We start from the raw sequence: 18,002 nt of genomic DNA, 5'->3' as shown, positions 1-18,002 counted from the left end.
TCTGCCAAGTGTCTTCTTTAAATTGACACTACAGTTATACCTTTTAGACATTTACAGTATTTTAACAATACTGATACCCGTGATTAATTTGGTCCCTATAATCGTGATATAAAATTTTCATGCGGTTTCATTTCTACTCTGCAATAAGGTTGAACAATAGTTAATTTCCTATGTAAATGTTTATATATAATTCATTTGTAGTATTAAAATAAAATGATGTAGCATCAAGAACTAACATGATTTAACACTGAACAAAAGTATATTTATAATTTAAATTAAGATGAATTTTGAATGTAATACATGTTACATGTCCAAATAATAATGTAGTGTCAGTTTCTTACAATGTTCAAGAACAACATTAAGCTGTATACATATTGTATTTTATCATATGTTCATGAATATTCTTGTTGTTGGAAACCAAAACTCAACAAAGTGTGAAAACGAACTCCAAATTGGCAGTTTTTTCCTCACATATTGTATTATATTTTATTATGCATGTTATATTCTTAATGAATTCATATATATATACACACATACACACACATATGGAAATATTTAAGCCGTTATTGTTAAAGAACGGTAAACTTGGCCCCTCTCTGTAAATGGTGGCCCCATTGTGGCTCCTGCTTCTAAAAAATTCTAGATCCGCCCCTGGTTCAAGGAGATTCAATATTAATCATTTTAAAGCAGTAACAGGTATTTTGGTTACTGGTTACCATAGTAAAATTGATGTCGGCCTGTACATTGTATCCTGTACAAATATCCTAAAAAAAAACAAACATCTATTTTAACCCAGAGGAACATATGAAACTGCTGCAGTTACCGCTCATTAACATGAGGATCACATGCAAATGTCCAGGCTTAAATCTGTATTTGTTTTTACACTCAGCAACATGCTGGTTTTTGCATAAATGTTTAGCATGGAAAATGAGGACTGACTCTCATAATGTTTCTTGTTGTAGCGTCTCTGTGCACCTGTCAGGGAGAAAACTTTCAGTCTGAACTCACCTGCTCAACCAGTCTTCCCACTCACCTGCGAGGAACACGTTTTTCTGTCATTCACCTTTTGTGCCAGGGGCTAATAACCTCTGTTCTACTGCAAATCCAATCCAAATATCACATCAAATGCATGTACCACAGAAATTAGACAAGGGGGAACGATAACAAGGAAAAACACATTTCCATTGTAAAGTTATTTAGGTTTGGCTCCAAGTTTTCACTGCTTCGAGAGGTAATAACCACATACTTCCAGATGAAAAGTACATCAGATTCTCCATTCAACAAAGTCTTTTCATTCATAATCCTAAATCATCACAATGTAATTGACACATTCCTTATTTTTAAGAGTATAATCACATGTGTGGCTAAAACATTAGGATATATATATATATATATATATATATATATATATATATTTCTTTATAAGATGTCATTTAGATTTTAATATAGTACAGCACTGAAATCTGTTAAACAAATCTCTCTTTAATACTGTTAGTATCAGACATCAATTTATACTTTTCATGATTGAAGATTTTACACAGAAGGATAAAAAGAAGCATAAAAAATTATGCATAGAAAACATTTTCTCATTTTTTACATATAGTTTTCAGGAAATTAGACACAGAGTAAGGAAAAAGGTGTGATTGTTCTTCATTTTGAAAGAAGAAAGTTTTTGAAAATCTTTCAAACTGGATAACAGCGCATTCAAGTGGTCATTTGTGGACAGTGCAGAGTCTTTGTAAACAAGTGCATGCTCTCTCTTAGCCTGAAAACTGTGCCAACAAATTTGTCAATTTAAAAAAATTATTACAAAAAAATGTCACTGATCTCGTCACTGGCTTGAGTGAAAATTCCCAGAGCCTAAGAGATTCTATGATCTAGTGGAGGTTAGAGGTGCAGGTTCATCAGTGTGACCTTGTTGACATGCAGAGATCAGATCTTCTCCACATAGTTCCCAGGAAAGAGACCCTCCTTCCCATGAATCCTCCCTCGCCACCACCCTGACGGATCTACAGGAAACCCAGAGGAACATTAGAAACTATTCAACAGCCAATTAAATAGAATTCACAACAGTCTTATTTCCAAGTCTCACCTTCATTGATAAGGTCTATGATATCATTGACATCAAAGCTAATTTCATCCACATCTTGGCCAAAATACTGGTAGAGTGCTCTGCAGCGAGGGCCCTTTGGTCGGGGCTGAGGTTTGGGATGGCTAGAGGGGGCCGGTGGAGGCCGTTGGTTGATGCTCCTTTTCCGCTGCATTCTGAAAAGTTTTAGACTTTAGTATTTACAAACCTGGATTTGAAATGTTTTCTATCTGTGTTCTCTTACCCTGACATGCCCTGATCAGGCACATTGAGGAAGTCGAGGTTTGTGGAGTGATTCTGGGCTGGCCTGGAACCTCTTTGATTCTTCTGCGATCCCAGTTTAGGAAGAGCATTGCTGGGTGGAGGGTTCCTCGTCGGCATGGAGTACGTCGCTTCCCTCTGCTGCTGCGGTGGCTGAGAGTGCTGTTGAGCACCACCCCGGGCAAACTGTGCTGCCCCGTTCTGATGGTCCCCTGTTAAAAATCATATCATATGGAGGGTTTCAATAAATATAGAGAGAATAAAAATGTATCCACATGGTTCAACAGCAGTTCCAGCTCAGAATTTGAACTAAATGAAGAACTTTTCTACCTCTTTGCCGTGGCTGGTTTCTTCCTCCGTGACTCTGTGGCATGCCTTTCCTGGTTGGCTCTGGAGAAAAACAAAAAGTACATGCAGTGAAGCTCAATGAACAGTTTTTCTGTCACTGCTGACGCTCTTCATTCATCTATCCATCTCACGTACTGGATGTCTTTGGTAGTCCATCTCCTACTGAGATAGTGAGGGTCTTTCCTCCAGGTTTGATGACAGCTAAATCAGTCTGTCCCCTCTGGAAAGCCACCACACGCATGCCGCCTCCTCCCCAGCCCTCCTTCTTCACTCGGAACTCCAACCTGCACAAAACAGTAGTATTCATTTAGGTTCTGCACTGGAATGAGTCTAATGCTATGAACGAGAGATAGAGTTATCAGCACCTGTCGCTGAAGGACAGTGAGAGTTTGCTTCGGGTCTGCTCCTCGTAACGCTTGCAAAGCAGACTGAGGAACTCAGTCTTAAATGTGGACTCCAGAAGACTGTCATACTCATTCTCATGAAGGATGAATAAGTCATCTTGCCTTGTGCTGGAGGGAAATTAAAGAAGACAATTTTTTTACCTTTCCTGAATAAAATATGGTGCTTGTCCAAGACTTCAAAGGTTTCAATATAATTTATAATCCCAGCATTCGTTCAGGTTTATTTATTTTTTTAGGGCATGTCTAGGGTGGTCTTGGTCAGTGTTTCTCAAAAAAAAAATGGAAAGAAATTAATATTTCCTTTTAAAGATTCATTAAATTGGACAAGAGAAACAGTAAAAACATTATAAAACATTTATAATCCTGAAAATGTATTATGGTTTCAAGAATATTAAGCAGCACAAACGTTTTTAACATTGACAAATATAAGAAATGTTTCATGAGCACCAAATCAGCTTTTTGGAATAATGTCTAAAGGATCATGTGACACTGAAGACTGGAGTGATAACCACAGGATGAAATTACATTTAGAAAAAAATATTAAAATAGAAATCTTTTAAATTGTAGTAATTTTTCATGTTACTATTTTTACTGTATTTTTACTCAATATAGTATTTTTTCAAAAACATTTTAAAAAATCCCATATACCCCATCTGTAAGCCTCCATCGATACCAAAACAGAATTGTGTTCCTTTGAACTTTTTTTTATTAATAGATACCATTCAGTATATTAATTATTAAGTATAAAAGATATAAAGAGTTCTGGGCGTGATTATGAAGAAACCATGCCAAGGAAGACCTAGCAGCAAATTTATATATAAATCAAATCAAACAAATTACATGTTCTCATCACTTGTGTGCACAGTTCAAACTTACACACTGAAGAAGAAGAAGAATTATGAGCAATTAAGGACAGAAGAGGAGAGGAGATGAGAGAGGGCACAACTGATGAAATATCAAAGCACCGAAAATGTTATTATTGACTAATGTGTAATTGATTTTCACATCTTTGATATATCATCATTAATCATCATCATAAGGAGTAGACAATCACCATGCCTCTCCTTCTTGTTCAAAACTGCTTTCATTCTCTCTCAGACTTGACATATAAGGTAGAAAATAAGAACTGAGCTGCCATATATATTAACTCATTTCCTGTTTGCTAATTTCCTCTTTGCACTATGCAAATAGTTTGACCCCGCAGAACTTCCGTATAAGATCTTCTGCTGTAGCAGCAGTGGTGGTCTGGCAGCTTGTTTGTGTCACACATTACTAAATCTGCATGCAAGCATTATTGTGTATGAAGTAGACACAGTATAAATGAACAGATTTATCACATTTGCTCAGGCCCAGAGAGCAAAATACAGAGTATAAATAACAGACAATGATTTTACAAGCAGGTGTACATCTGATTGTTGCTAAATGTGTAATGCCTTTTTTGGATATGCAATTGAGATTTTTACAAGTTAAATATTTACACATTTATGAATCATCTTGTTGAATAAACAACGTGTAATTGCTACAAAAAAAGCCACTATATTCTTAGACTAAGAATCCACCATTTTGCTTGTGGTCACAATCATACATATGTTTCTTAAATATATATATATTGATTCATATGTCACCAGCATACACTTTTTACCTGTAAAATGGGTGTATGAAGCAGCAACTCACCTCAAAGAGATTGAACGGACACTTCCTATGTCCAGCTTTCTTTTCAGAACTTCCTTTATCTGGCCTTTCTCTGGTCCTTTCTTTATCTTTTCCCGACCGATTAGGTAGATGGATTTTGGTGTCAGTATTAGATCCCTCTTTATAGACTAAAGAAAACAATAATTATAGCTTATTTATGTCCTTATTTAATCTATTCAAAATAATTGCTATTCTTTTGAATTTTACAAAAGAATCCTGAAAAATGAATCACTGTTTTAGCAGCTGTTTTAAACATTGACAATAATCAGAAATGTTTTCTGAGCACCAAATTGGAGACTTCTTTCAGAAACATTAAAAAAGTTCACCAACCCTAAACTTTTAACTGTACACATCATTTTTGATTGTTAGTTTCTCACCTTGAACCTGCGGTCAAACTTGTTGACTGAGTCTGCAAAGTCGACTCGCTCCCTCTTGGCCATGAACTGCCGGAGTTCTGGTCTCTCTTCCATGCCAAGGTAATCGCCAACAAAGTTCCTGTTTATACTATTCCTACGTCGTTCTTTAAAGTTATACAGTATATCAGAGGCTGAAAATGACATAAAGAGACAGAATAAGTACCTCACATACAGAGTTTTCTCTTACAGGGTATAGGCTACCATATGAAATGTAAACATTACAAAACAGAAAAGTAGATTATAAATAAATCAATTTATTTTAATACTAAATCATCAAAAATTATCACCTAAAATAGTTGGGTATAATTCAAAATAGATTATTGTACCCAATATTTGTATATGCAGTGTATTTTGATGTTTTTTGAGGATACTGCTGTTAGCTTAGCCAAAATGCTAACAGCAAAGTCTTTAGAAATGAATGGGAACACTGTTTGTGAGTTGCTGCCTATGTAGACTGCTTCAAATCAGTCACTTATTAAGTTCTATGACTGTTAGAATGCTACCTTTGTAGGAAGTCTCCAGGTTTTGTACTCTTGTAAACTTGCACTCACCCTCCTCCCGCATCTGTTCATATTTCCTTCTGGCGATGTATTTCCTCCACGCCTTCTGGATAGTTCTGGCGAACGTGTCAAACTTCCTCTCTCGCATCTCCTCCAGCAAAAATAGCTACAGTTAAAAGAAATGTGAGTTGAAACAAGAAAAGTTACTTAAGGGAAAGTCTGGATTTGACCAATAGTTTATTAATGGCCTTCTTTTAGGCGTCCTAGGTCTTATTTATGATTTTTGTGACTTTTTTAAGATTTCTGAGCCTCACCGACTCTGGATTCTTGATGAAGACTTTGGTGCGGCCCATTTGGTACTGATCCGTGTCCATGTTAACACACTGCAAGAGGTGCAAAACGCCCTGCTGTACCGCGCCTCGCCAACATGGCCACGTCTCTGCTGTTAGAATGGCGTACCTAGCAAAACACAAGTGTGTTTCAGTTAGCGCTGAGATTAACACACCTGGGAAATCACCCCTAAAATGAGCACTCCTGAGAGGTCAAGATCAACACATCAGCAATATCTCTGCTGAGATACACACCAGAGACTAATTTATTTGAGCTCCCTCACTTGAGGTTAATTCACTTAACTGGAAAACCCCTGAGCTAATTCAAGCACTGGACTGCAATGCTACTAAAATATCTGTGTACACATTTTATAAAGATATTTTATGACCAACATATTTTTTCAGGCTTACTCTTACCTCTGTAAAAACTTCTGGAAAATTCTACGATAAGCAAAGCCAGCACGTCGCACCCTAATATTTTCCCTCAAGCCCAGATATTCCACCTGATGTTTCACTCTGGGAACATAAAAGTGAAATTTATGAATAGCACGCTGTAGTTCATTTACATCATCTTTGCTAAATATCTGGAGTCCTAATTGAATGAACACGACTAACCTGCTCTCCTCCCAGTCCTTGGGCCTCTTGGTCTCGTTGGGTTTGATGCAGCGGATGTAGTGCGGTGTGCACTTCATCAGTGTGCTAACCAACTCGTTGGCTTGTCTCTGTGGACCAGACAGTGAAAGAGTGACTCCAGATAAAGGAAATGTGACAAGTGTGCTGATCCTCAGAAGAGTAAGTTTATTAAGGACATTGGTCTTACTTTGATCTTCGAGCTAGCAGTGGTCGGTCTACCTTTCTTATCCGTGTTGAGGTTTTCTGGGAAGAGGCTCCGAATGAAGTCACTGCAATGCCAGAGAGATAAATATTTTTGGATGTTTGGAACATGTTGATTGAGATTATGGAAAAAAGGGCTTGCTAGTGCTTTCCAGGAGTAGAAAACCAGTATTTCAGGGAAAATTGATTACACTCATCTGTCTTTGTTCTGTTGTTCCTGGCTTTCTGTTATATTACGTTCTCTATACCCTTTACTAAACCTAAAACAACCTCTGAATATAAACAATTCTGATGACAAGAGAGAAAGAGAGAATTAGCACTTACAATTGGCTGCTTTGCATCAGTTCTATGAGGTCAGGGAAAAGCACGTCTCTGTTTCGCTCACAGAAACCGCTGATATCATACGAAACCTGAATCAAAGAAGTAGGTAATAAGAAGCAATTTAGGAGTGCTACAGCATATACACTACTGTTCAAAAGTTTGAGGTTGGTAAGCACTGAAGGTCAAAAGTCTTAACACACCTTGCCAGCATAGTGGTGAATGACGAAACCAGAATTCCAGTTGTTGAAGTGCTCGTGTGTCCCCACCGCAGCCTGTAGCTTCTGAAGCAGAGTCATATCAGCACCATCTCCTTTGGCGTGCATGGTAGCACACACATCATCCAGTACACTCATGATGCCGGGAGGATTCTGGGATTGAGGGGGAACAGGGTTACAGTTGACAAATTGACGAATTGTTTTTAATTATTAATTGTGCTATTAATTTATATAGAACAGTCTCTCTACATGCTTACCAGTTTATTTTCTATTAAGTCACACACAATTTTGTTGTTAAAGTATTCTATGGGTGTCCATTTGATGCCCTCCTGTACATACTCTTCCTGCGGGATGTAAAGAACAATAAGTCGATTGAGACTTTATGCACATCAAGAGGGATACTAGTGAAAAGTATATTGAAAGAATTGTTTGTTGTACCTGTTCTGCTTTCAGTGTCAACTCAATAAAGATCTGCTGCAACTTTTCATTCACAAAGTTGATACAGAACTGCTCAAAACCATTCCTCTAGAGAAAAAAAAAATAGATCGTTGTAATTAATAATAGAACTGAATTTAAATTTACTTACATTTTTCACAAAATGCTACTTACAAACCTTCACATTTGAAAATAATCATTAAAAACACAAAATATGTGTAATGTTCAAAAGTTTGGGGTCATTAATATTTTTTCATGTTATTGAAATAAGTCTCTTAGGTTCACCAAGGCTGCATTTATTTGTTCAAAAATACAGTAAAACAGTTTTACAATACAATTTTAAAATAACATTAAAATAATTTATTTTAAAAATAATAATATGCTAATTTGGTGCTTAAGAAACTATTGTTATTATCAATGTTAAAAACAGTTGCTGCTGATTATTTTTGCAGAAAAACCTTAACAATGTTTTATTCTTTGATGAACTGAAAGAAGAGCATTTATTTGCAAAATAAATATTTTGTAACATAAATGTCTTTACTGTCACTTGATGCATTCTTGCTGAATGAAGTAGTATTTTTTTAATATTTCAAAACTCTTAATTCCCCCAGACTTTTGAATGGCAGTGTATATTTATTGTTAATTAAAATGACAAATATACCTAATTAGATGATTAATGATTAGAAGGTTAAAATTCCTTCTTTATAATCATTAACAATAAGAGGATAGGATATATAGGAGAGGATATTCACCTGGAAAATTTCAAATCCATAAATATCCAGAACACCAACACTGAGCTCCTCAATGGGTTTCTGCACGGCTTTATTTATTGCCTGATCAGACAGAGAAAGGTAAAAATTGAACTTTTTCCCCTAAACCAATAGTTATTGGGTGTTTATACGCCGTTCACTAACCTCAACCAGATAGTCAAACAGACGGGCATAGAGTGCTTTGGAGAGAGCGTCACGTGTGTAGTACGCTTGTTCTCTGTTCAGAGTCACATCGATGGTTTCAGATTTACCACCCCATTTGGAGTCCATTTTCCTGCTGGTGAGCTTCTCCTGTAGACGGGTTTGGTCGATGCCCAGCAGGTATGCAGGGAATGCCAGTACTGGGTTGAAACAGGGTAAAAGATGTCAATGCAAAATCTAACAGAACATTCCCAAAGATGAAAATAATCAGTCACTATTATTACTCAGAACAGCAAATGGGCAAACTCAATCTACATATCACTTACAGTCCGTGCTCTCCACCTGCGCATAGTTTCCCGCCTCAATAAAACTGATGGCGCCCAGATGTAAGATGCCAGCTACGATCTGCAGTGTCTGCCTCTGAAACATCTCCGGTATGCCAATCACCTGCATGGCTTCCTGCAGACATAAAAAATCAGGGTTAACAAAGGTCTTCGTAGCAAAAACTGAACTGTTCTCAAGGTGTTTGAGAGGAGGCACATAATCTGGCATGATAATATTGAAGAAAATATATACCATGGTTTCTTGGAAGTCCTTGCTGTCATTAGTTCCATCCACCTTGTATGTTCCAGACTGGTTCAGGTAGGAGTAGTAATCTGGGGTCATAATTCCTAATTCTTCCTTCTGCCGAGGTGTGCAACCATCTATTAGCTTTAAAAAAAAGAGAGAGAGGTGGTTAATTCAATAGCTATTCATGCTACCCATTAGTATTATCTGAAAATTTTGTGTGATCAGCATGAATTTGTCTTTTAATTCTATGAATTTTCCAGATGTAGCTCTGGGAAAAATAAAATTTTTATTAAATATTTAATATATTTAAATAATAAATATATTAAATCATTATTTAAATAATGTTGCATATACAAATTGATTTTTTATGGTGACTTATGTGGATTTGAAAACTAAAAAAATACAATTAAAAAAGACAATTAAAATATTTTACATTTAAGACAATGTCTAAACACATTTTTTTTTCTATAATTAGAAGATTTTTCTACCTGGTAGAAGATGTGAAAGTTCCTTTCATTTTCATTCTGGCTCACAACTCTTGATTTTTCCAGCAGGAAGTTGGAGATCTTCCCTCCGTCTGGCTCTCCTCCTCGACTAAACTGGATCTCAAAGTATTTGCCCTGTCAATCGAGTCAGCATTACTCACAGAAATGGAACACAGGTTTGCGTGTTGTAAATTCATAAAACTAAGCTGCATATATGTGAGTGTGAAACGCACAAAGCGACTTGAATTGTTGTTGCGGACTGTCTTCGCATTGCCAAAGGCTTCCAGCAGAGGGTTTGACTGCAGGATAATTTCCTTCACATGCTGAACAACAAAAAGAACAACCGCATAAGTTTTCGAACTGCCATTTGCTTCTAAAACGCTAAAAGGGTATTTCAAACACAGTTGTTACCTGTACTTTAGCTCCTCCTCCTGATACTTTAGAGATGTATCCCATAATGTATTTAGCAGCAACTGTTTTTCCTGCTCCACTTTCCCCACTGAACACAAACATATAGAAGAGAAGAACATAACTCCCTGATTATGTTAAATCTCTCTGATTCAACATGAATGAGACAATAAAATCAATCAGACAACTGTATTAATAAAATCATATCCATAGGTAACATCTATAATTGTAATTTATAAATAAAAAAATGTCATTACAATTTATGTATTTATTTACTTTTATATTTTATTAAAGTTCTATTTTGACCCCTATAATAGCTGTTTTTTTCCTCTTTTATAATATTTGAGGGTGGAGGCACATCAATACAATTCTGCTTAGCAGTGCTCTTTGAATTCACATTCTCACGCAAACACAAACACATAAGCATGCTTTTAAAAGGTGGCATCACTGTCACAAGAAGTTGTGGGTAGTGGCTATGGTTACACTTTATTTCGATAGTCCACTTTAGACATTCTACTTATAAATAACTTTGTAACTACATGTCAACTACATGCCAACTAATTCTCATTAATTTGCAACTACATGTCTACTAACTCTCAGTAGGGTAGTACGTTTCTAATAGTCAGTATGTTGTGTGTTGTGGACCCATCAGAATAAAGTGTTAGAAGATATTAAGCAGACAGTCTACTAATACTCTAATGACTGCTAGTTGGCATGTAGTTGCAAAGTTACTTACTCTTTGTAGAATGTCTATAGTGGACTATCGAAATAAAGTGTTACCGTGGCTTTTAACCCCTTTTTAATTCTTTAAAAAAAAGAAATTATAGCAGTCGTAAGCTGAATTAATTTGTACGCCTACATATGGCTATTCTCACCCTCATTGGCTAAGACCCAAAAAATGGAAGTAGGAAAGCATCAGGACACATCTTGCGACACAAAGATGCCCAAAGATGGTCAATCAGATACATACTTCAGTGTCTATAATATCCTGGTTGTATAATATCAATGATTGGTTGAAATGATAAAAATGGCATGCTTGAAGGAACTAAATGAATCTTTTTATTTGGTTCTACTGAGAGATAGTCAATTTTGTTATTAAATTTTGCTTGGTCATGTCTAAACCTCGCTTGATTTGTTCTAGTTCCTTATATGTGATGGTTTGGCAAGAGTAACTTTTATACAAACTTGTGTTCAGCTTGGCAACAAGGTAGCAAGCAGCCTTTAGTTTCAGAAAGCTATTAAGAAAAAAACATTTGTAAGCTCTTCTCCACTGCCTGTGTAAATCAGGAAGGAAACTATACTAAGAATGGTGACCACTGCTGCAAAGACTTTTGTGGGTGTGACAAACAAGTGAAGGACCCGCCAACAGTGACAATGGGACCGAAGAGAGTAAAAAATGATATCAGCGATTGACACCGATACTGAAATCATTATCTCTGCAAAACGGCTGAAGTGGCTTGAAAATACAGAGGATTGCACAACTTTCGTCTTGAGCTGTTAGACAGTGAAAGGTCACAGACTGCTTTCTCAGAACTGAGATGTATACAATGTATAAAAAGACGGATTTCTTTGAATGTTAAACCAGAAGCGAGTCATGTGAATTCCCTGATATTTCTTCTCCAGCGGTTTGATCTGGAGGTGTGGCCTGCATGTGAAAGTGGGCTTTGGTTTGAATGTGGCAAGTCACAGGAAGAACATCAAATCCATGTTGAAGCAGGCAGCATGTATCATGCGAGCACCACAAACCTTATAATGACACATTGATTTTCGCTGTCAATCATCATGTTCCTGTACATGTTGTCTGTCAGAGCGTAAATGTGCGGTGGGTTCTCATATTGTGCCTGAAGAAAAAATAAGATAGCTGTGAATCTGATATCCTATTATCACGGTAAATTCTAATGCTTACTGCAACGACAGTAAGTGTTTGATGTATTTGACCTACAGCTCCCTGGTAGAGCTCAATCTCACGGTCAGTGAAGTATGGCATCTGTTTGAAGGGATTCACCGAAATCAATACAGCCCCTATATAAGTCTTCAAATCACAGTTAAGGACATAAACAATTCAGTTAAATTCAAACCAACTCTGTTTTTCAGTTCAACTCATTAAAAAAGATCATAAAATGTAATTAAAGCAGTAGACGTGTTGTTTTCATGTAACAACAAAAGAGTGGCTGCTAAGAGTCATGTAAAATCAGGAAGTGAGTGTGTGCTAATTGTTGAGATACACGTAAACAAAAGAGGAAGACAAAAGTCCGAAGTCTTAAAAACAGTTACAGCAACAACACAAACAGTACTAACTGATCAGCTGAGAGGAGTGTGTCAAGGATACAAAGATGTAGTCGTCCATGTATCTCTTTTTGAGATTTTCCACAATGGCATCTTCAGTGATCTTGGAGAGAAGCACCATGTCATCAACCCCACTCTGCTTGACATTCTGGCTCTGCCAGTGATACTTACTGCCCTGAAGGACAGATGATAGAAAGAGAGAGAGAATAGAGTCACAACGCCCATTTGTAGGAATTTTACAACAAAGGTTTGAGTTCATGTATGTGAGGAAACAGCTGTTGTAGTCTTTATATAGCAAATTATTTTAATCATAAATTCTAAATGAATATTTTGGTGCTGTCAAACGATTAATCGCGATTAATCGCATCCAAAATTTAAGTTTTTGTTTACATAATATATGTATGTGTACTGTGTCTATTTATTATGTGTGTGTATATATATATATATATATAAATACACACACATTACAGTACATGTTTTGAAAATATTTACATGTATATACATTTATATATACATATTTTATATTATATATAACATTTTTCTTAAATATATACATGCATGTATTTGTATTTATATTATACATAATAAATATACACAGTACACACTCAAATATTATGTAAACAAAAACTTTTGGATGCGATTAATCGCGATTAATCATTTGACAGGACTAGAATATTTCTAAACACCTATTGAAAATTCTTCAGGGAATCCATGATTTCTTTCTTAGTAGAAACTGATCAGGTCTACAGGAAGTCAGTAGAGATTATATGGTGACTTGATGCACAAGAAGTGTAAATCTAATATGGAATGAAATCCACATTCCATTTTACTTACATAAACATATTGAAAATATATATAGGGCTTGATTTTATCCATCATGAATTGACTAAATTGTTAAAAGTGGGCGTCCCACACAAGAATGTAGCCAGGCTGACTTCTGAAGAGGCTTTTTGACTTTTGTGGAGGCTTAGGGTATATTTTAGCCAGAGCATTTCAATGTATATCAATGCATTAGTGGAGTTAAACTACAGCAAACCCAACAGGAAACTATAGTTTATTTAAAAGGATGGAAACTTTCTGATTACATAGGCAGTATGTCAACCTTTTACTTCAAAATATATATCCTGTACAAATAACAAAGGTTGTAAAAGTGACATACTATACTAATATTGAAGCAAGTGACATATGCTGCTTTTGTAAAACTTAAGTCATGGTCCAAACAGACACTTACAGCATCCAGTTCCTCTTTCAATCTTCCCTGTAACTGAAGTATTTACCACAATTTATAACCACTGGTGATTGCAGATTGAGAAGGAGAGAAGCTAAAAGCTGAACCGAGATGCTCATGTATGTACACCTAAATGTAGGTTACACGTTTTTAAAACGAAACATGATCTTCACAAATACAAAGTCGAAAACATGTTTCTAAAAATATTGCAACGTTGTGCGCTGATGGGAAAAAAAAGAGAATGTGTTAATCTTCAGATTTTAAAATGACAAAATGTTCAGCATAATATGACAAGCATTTCATACTTAAATCCTTTACAAGATGACTTTGGAAGTACAATATGTAGAAGGTTTCCTCCTACATAAGTCCAAATAAAGTACAATGGAAGGAGTATGCAAATCTCACAACATTATAAAATACATAGTGCACGTCTGTTTAAATGGGGATGATGACTCCACTGAGGTATAGGTAAGGGTAAGCAAAATGAGTCAATGCTGGTTGTAGGTAGGTTGTAATGTAGGTTCTCTAATTACCATACTTTGGAATTGGTCCAGTCTAAATAACTAGGTGACTGAACTAAGGTGGATGTCTGTGGTTAACAGGACAGGAAACCACAGATAGTTTCCAAGCAACAGGCAGCAGATGTAAGGAAGTTATATACCAGCTGTGAGTGTGTCACATTTTGATGTATTACATCCTATGTACAATTAAAGGTTCTGGCTTTCTTCACAAAATTTCCTAGAACTCAGCATAATAACACTGCCGTCTGCTTATATTTATATATAATCGGCACGAAATGCACAATTCAACACATTTTTATAAAAAAACGTTCTTTTTACACAGAAAGCACACTAAAATTACAGTTGGAGAGGTCGAAGTTAAATCGAGGATGCCAGAGTCTCTGACAAAATTCAGTGCTGATATACCTAAGCATCAACATTAATTTTTGCATTTAAATTTGAGGTAAACCAGATGTTTTTCTAAATAAGCTCCTTAAGGCTTCTTTTCTTTTGATGTGTTGCACCGTTAAGAAGCTGTAAACCCTTTCTGGGTTTGTGGTCTGAATTCCTAGCCTTCGTTTCAACTGCAGCTCAAACATAGAGGGTGGTCATAGTACCAATGTGAGCTACAACAGAGGTATAGATTCATAAGATTATAAATAAATTAACTGTTGTTTTAGGGACACTGGATTTTCTGAAGATACATTTCTCTTTTGCTGAAAGAGGTACTGAGATATTACAGGCTACATAATGTTCATAAGATGTGTAAATCTACAGAATGAAGAATAAATATTACTCAATGTACATCACTAATGTTCCTCTTTGCTACTAGTACTACCAAAAAAAAAAAAATGGGAAAATGCTTGACCAGTGGAAAACACATTCATCTGATCTTCACATTCCATCTTTGGCTAATAAAAGCATTGTGAATCATTCAGAAATTAAAGATATTGAAATAACGCAAAAGCTCTTATGAAATAATGGAGGGGAAATGATAACACAATTTACCACTTGACGAGCTAGATAGACATTAATGAATCAGATAATGATTCACTGATGTAAATGTCTAATATGATAGAAAGCATAGATGGAGGCTGATTACAAACAATCCTATTTCCCTACTATAAAGTGGGCAATATGTGAAATGAGTATTACGTCCAAGCTCACAGTATTCATAAAGCAGTAGGTGAAAAGTATCCTGAAGGAGGAATTCTCTCTACTAATTAATGATGCCTTAATTAGTAGAGTACACTTGTTATTCATCAAAGCCTGATGCTTTGGTTAAATGGTCACGTTTTCTTTGGTAAGATGCTACTGAGGGCTTTCATGATGTAATTGGGAACTTTGGGGCTGCGATGGTGATTCTGAAAAATCCCATGAGGCCATGGGAGAGGATTTGTGAATTGCAATGAAGCAATACCACTGATGCTGGTAGGTCACATGAAAATGAGAACATTACGAATATAGTATGTTTGGATTACACTGATACTCACATTCATACTATGCTTTCATAATATACTTTTTTAAGGGTCACGAGGTAAATGAACAAGAAATACTTTGTGATTTCGAACTCAGCAGACAGAACTTTGGCAAAGCCTTTTGTTGCTTCATAAAACTCACAAACAACACTTGAGGGTTCTCAAATATATATGGACATCTGAAGAGAATAAACCTTACATAAAGCATCCGAACCTGTATGATTTTCTTCTTTGGAACACAAAAGAGGATATTTTGAAAAATGTCTCAGTGGGTTGTTTTTGTCCATACAATAAAAGTGGGGTTTGAGGTTGTTTTGGAGCCTACTGACTTTCATTTCAAAGTCAGGAACAGTTTGACTATTTTTTGGAATGACATCACTGATGTTCCTCTTTAGCACTGGAACTGGATAGTAATGGCCATGGTAATAGTGGAAAATGTGATCTTCACATTCCAAAAATAGTTAACGCAAAGCATTGTGATTCATTCAGAAGTTAAACATTTTGAAATAGATTAAAATGTCGTGACGTATTGTCAAGTATGGTGACCCATACTCGAAATTGGTGCTCTGCGTCTAACCCATCCAAGTGCACACACACAGTAGTGAGTAGTGAACAAATGCACACACACACACCATGAACACACACCCGGAGCAGTGGGCAGCCATGCTGCGGCGCCCGGGGAGCAATTGGGGGTTCGGTGCCTTGCTCAAGGGCACCTCAGTCGTGGTATTGAGGGTGGAGAGAGCGCTGTACATTCACTCCCCCCACCTACAATCCCTGCCGGCCGGGGACTCGAACCCGCAACCTTTCGATTACGAGTCCGACTCTCTAACCATTAGGCCACAACTTCCCCTCATGTGATCCGTATAATGGAAGTCAACAGGGTTTTAGATTGTTTTGGACCTCACTGACTTTGATTTTTTGGTCAAAAGCAGTAATAACATTCTTTAAATACCTTGTTTTGTGTTTCACTGAAGAAAAAAAGTCATACAGGTTTGGAACAACATGAAAGTGAATGAACAATGACAGAATTTCCCTTTTTTGGGGGGAAACTATCCCTAAAATAATGTTGTTCCTGTCAACTTCGCATCCATTATCTGATCTGTGTAAGTTGCTGGATCTTTTAGTACAGGCTGAGAAAGACACAAGCTTCAGAAAGCTGTAGAAGTGGTGAGGAAGTACCAACAAGAACCGCAAATCCCCTCTGACATACTTCCCCACTACCCCCTTCCTCTGGGGTGCTGTTGCGAAAAATTCTCTCTGTAAACCTCTCGCCATACAAAGTCAAACGCTCACTTCCTACAGAAGCACCACCCCAGCCTCAAACTGCTCTCAGCTACCTCGCTGCCTTGCCCTGACATAATGAAAGCCCTCAGTAGCACCTCACCAAAGGAAATTGATGGATAACAAGTGCACTCAGCTAATAAATAGACAGAAGTCACAGATGCTAAACCATGACTAATGACAGAGGCTAATCAGCTTCCATTTAAGGAGTTGTTTGAGTTCACTACAAACCCTGTGTCTTTTGGATGATGCTGTTCTGTGAGCTTCCTTTTTAGTTTCACACATCCTATATGAACTCTTTAAGCATTTGACTTTACAGAGGAGGAAACTTTTCAAAATTAGCAACTACTGTTGAGCTACAGTAATGAGCATAATGAGGAAATTATAACCCTATATACACTTACAGGCATGTACAGGAATAAAATGACTTGAGTTTAATCAACAAGGGGGCCTTTTAGGAGCAACATATAGTTATATAGTTTGCAGTCAGATTAGATGTGATTCAAAATAAGTCACAAAACCTCAAAGAACTCATTAAACGTCTAGATTCAATAATACTAAGCACTTTACCATTATGCCGGTGCTCTGGGTTCCTCCTCGTTTGTGGTTCTTCTTTTGTTGAGCGTGACAGTCCAAATGTTTCTCAGCACCCTACCATGACCGGCAGACTCTACAGCACAAGACCAAAAGTTTAGTGAAGGGAAGCAGTCTGTGACAAGCATTGAGCACAGATCACTTCCTCAAACTCCCACAGCCCTTAGGTGAGACAAGAAGAAGTTGCACGCTCTATAGGCACACATGCACATACGCCTACAAGCGTAGAGGACCTATAATTGGTCTAACTCACCTAGATCACGATCACGCAAAACCAATAATGTATCACAGGCTCCAGGTCAGCCGTTACTCTGAGGTCTGTGACACAGGATGTGTGTAGCCCCTCCTGTTGAATGGATGACAACAAACTGTAAGAGATGCAGAAATGATAGTCATCCTGCAAAACACTAGAAC

The 18,002-nt window shown here is 36.8% G+C and overlaps 1 protein-coding gene across 1 annotated transcript; it reads right to left on the bottom strand.

Moving 5' to 3' along the window:
* Positions 1-1,463: 1,463 nt before the first annotated feature.
* On the bottom strand, positions 1,464-17,901 carry LOC306848394 (unconventional myosin-If-like). The gene is made up of 29 exons (XM_079382909.1): positions 17,842-17,901; positions 17,565-17,664; positions 12,548-12,679; positions 12,161-12,250; positions 11,965-12,059; positions 10,222-10,309; positions 10,044-10,133; positions 9,814-9,945; positions 9,332-9,466; positions 9,082-9,214; positions 8,759-8,955; positions 8,597-8,677; positions 7,848-7,934; positions 7,667-7,753; positions 7,395-7,562; positions 7,198-7,283; positions 6,860-6,941; positions 6,655-6,761; positions 6,457-6,555; positions 6,025-6,169; positions 5,762-5,876; positions 5,172-5,341; positions 4,777-4,922; positions 3,064-3,210; positions 2,834-2,982; positions 2,681-2,740; positions 2,334-2,562; positions 2,093-2,265; positions 1,464-2,009 (listed from the first exon to the last, which is right to left on the bottom strand). Exons 2-29 carry the CDS (start codon positions 17,565-17,567, stop codon positions 1,933-1,935), a joined length of 3,303 nt encoding a protein of 1,100 aa, XP_079239035.1. The 5' UTR covers positions 17,568-17,664; positions 17,842-17,901; the 3' UTR covers positions 1,464-1,932.
* Positions 17,902-18,002: the final 101 nt, after the last annotated feature.

This window comes from Barbus barbus (assembly GCF_936440315.1).
Source record: "Barbus barbus genome assembly, chromosome: 28".
NCBI classification, from domain to species: Eukaryota; Metazoa; Chordata; class Actinopteri; order Cypriniformes; family Cyprinidae; genus Barbus; species Barbus barbus.
The sequence above is the reverse complement of the archived record's forward strand: the minus strand, read 5'-3'. Positions and strand labels throughout refer to the sequence as shown.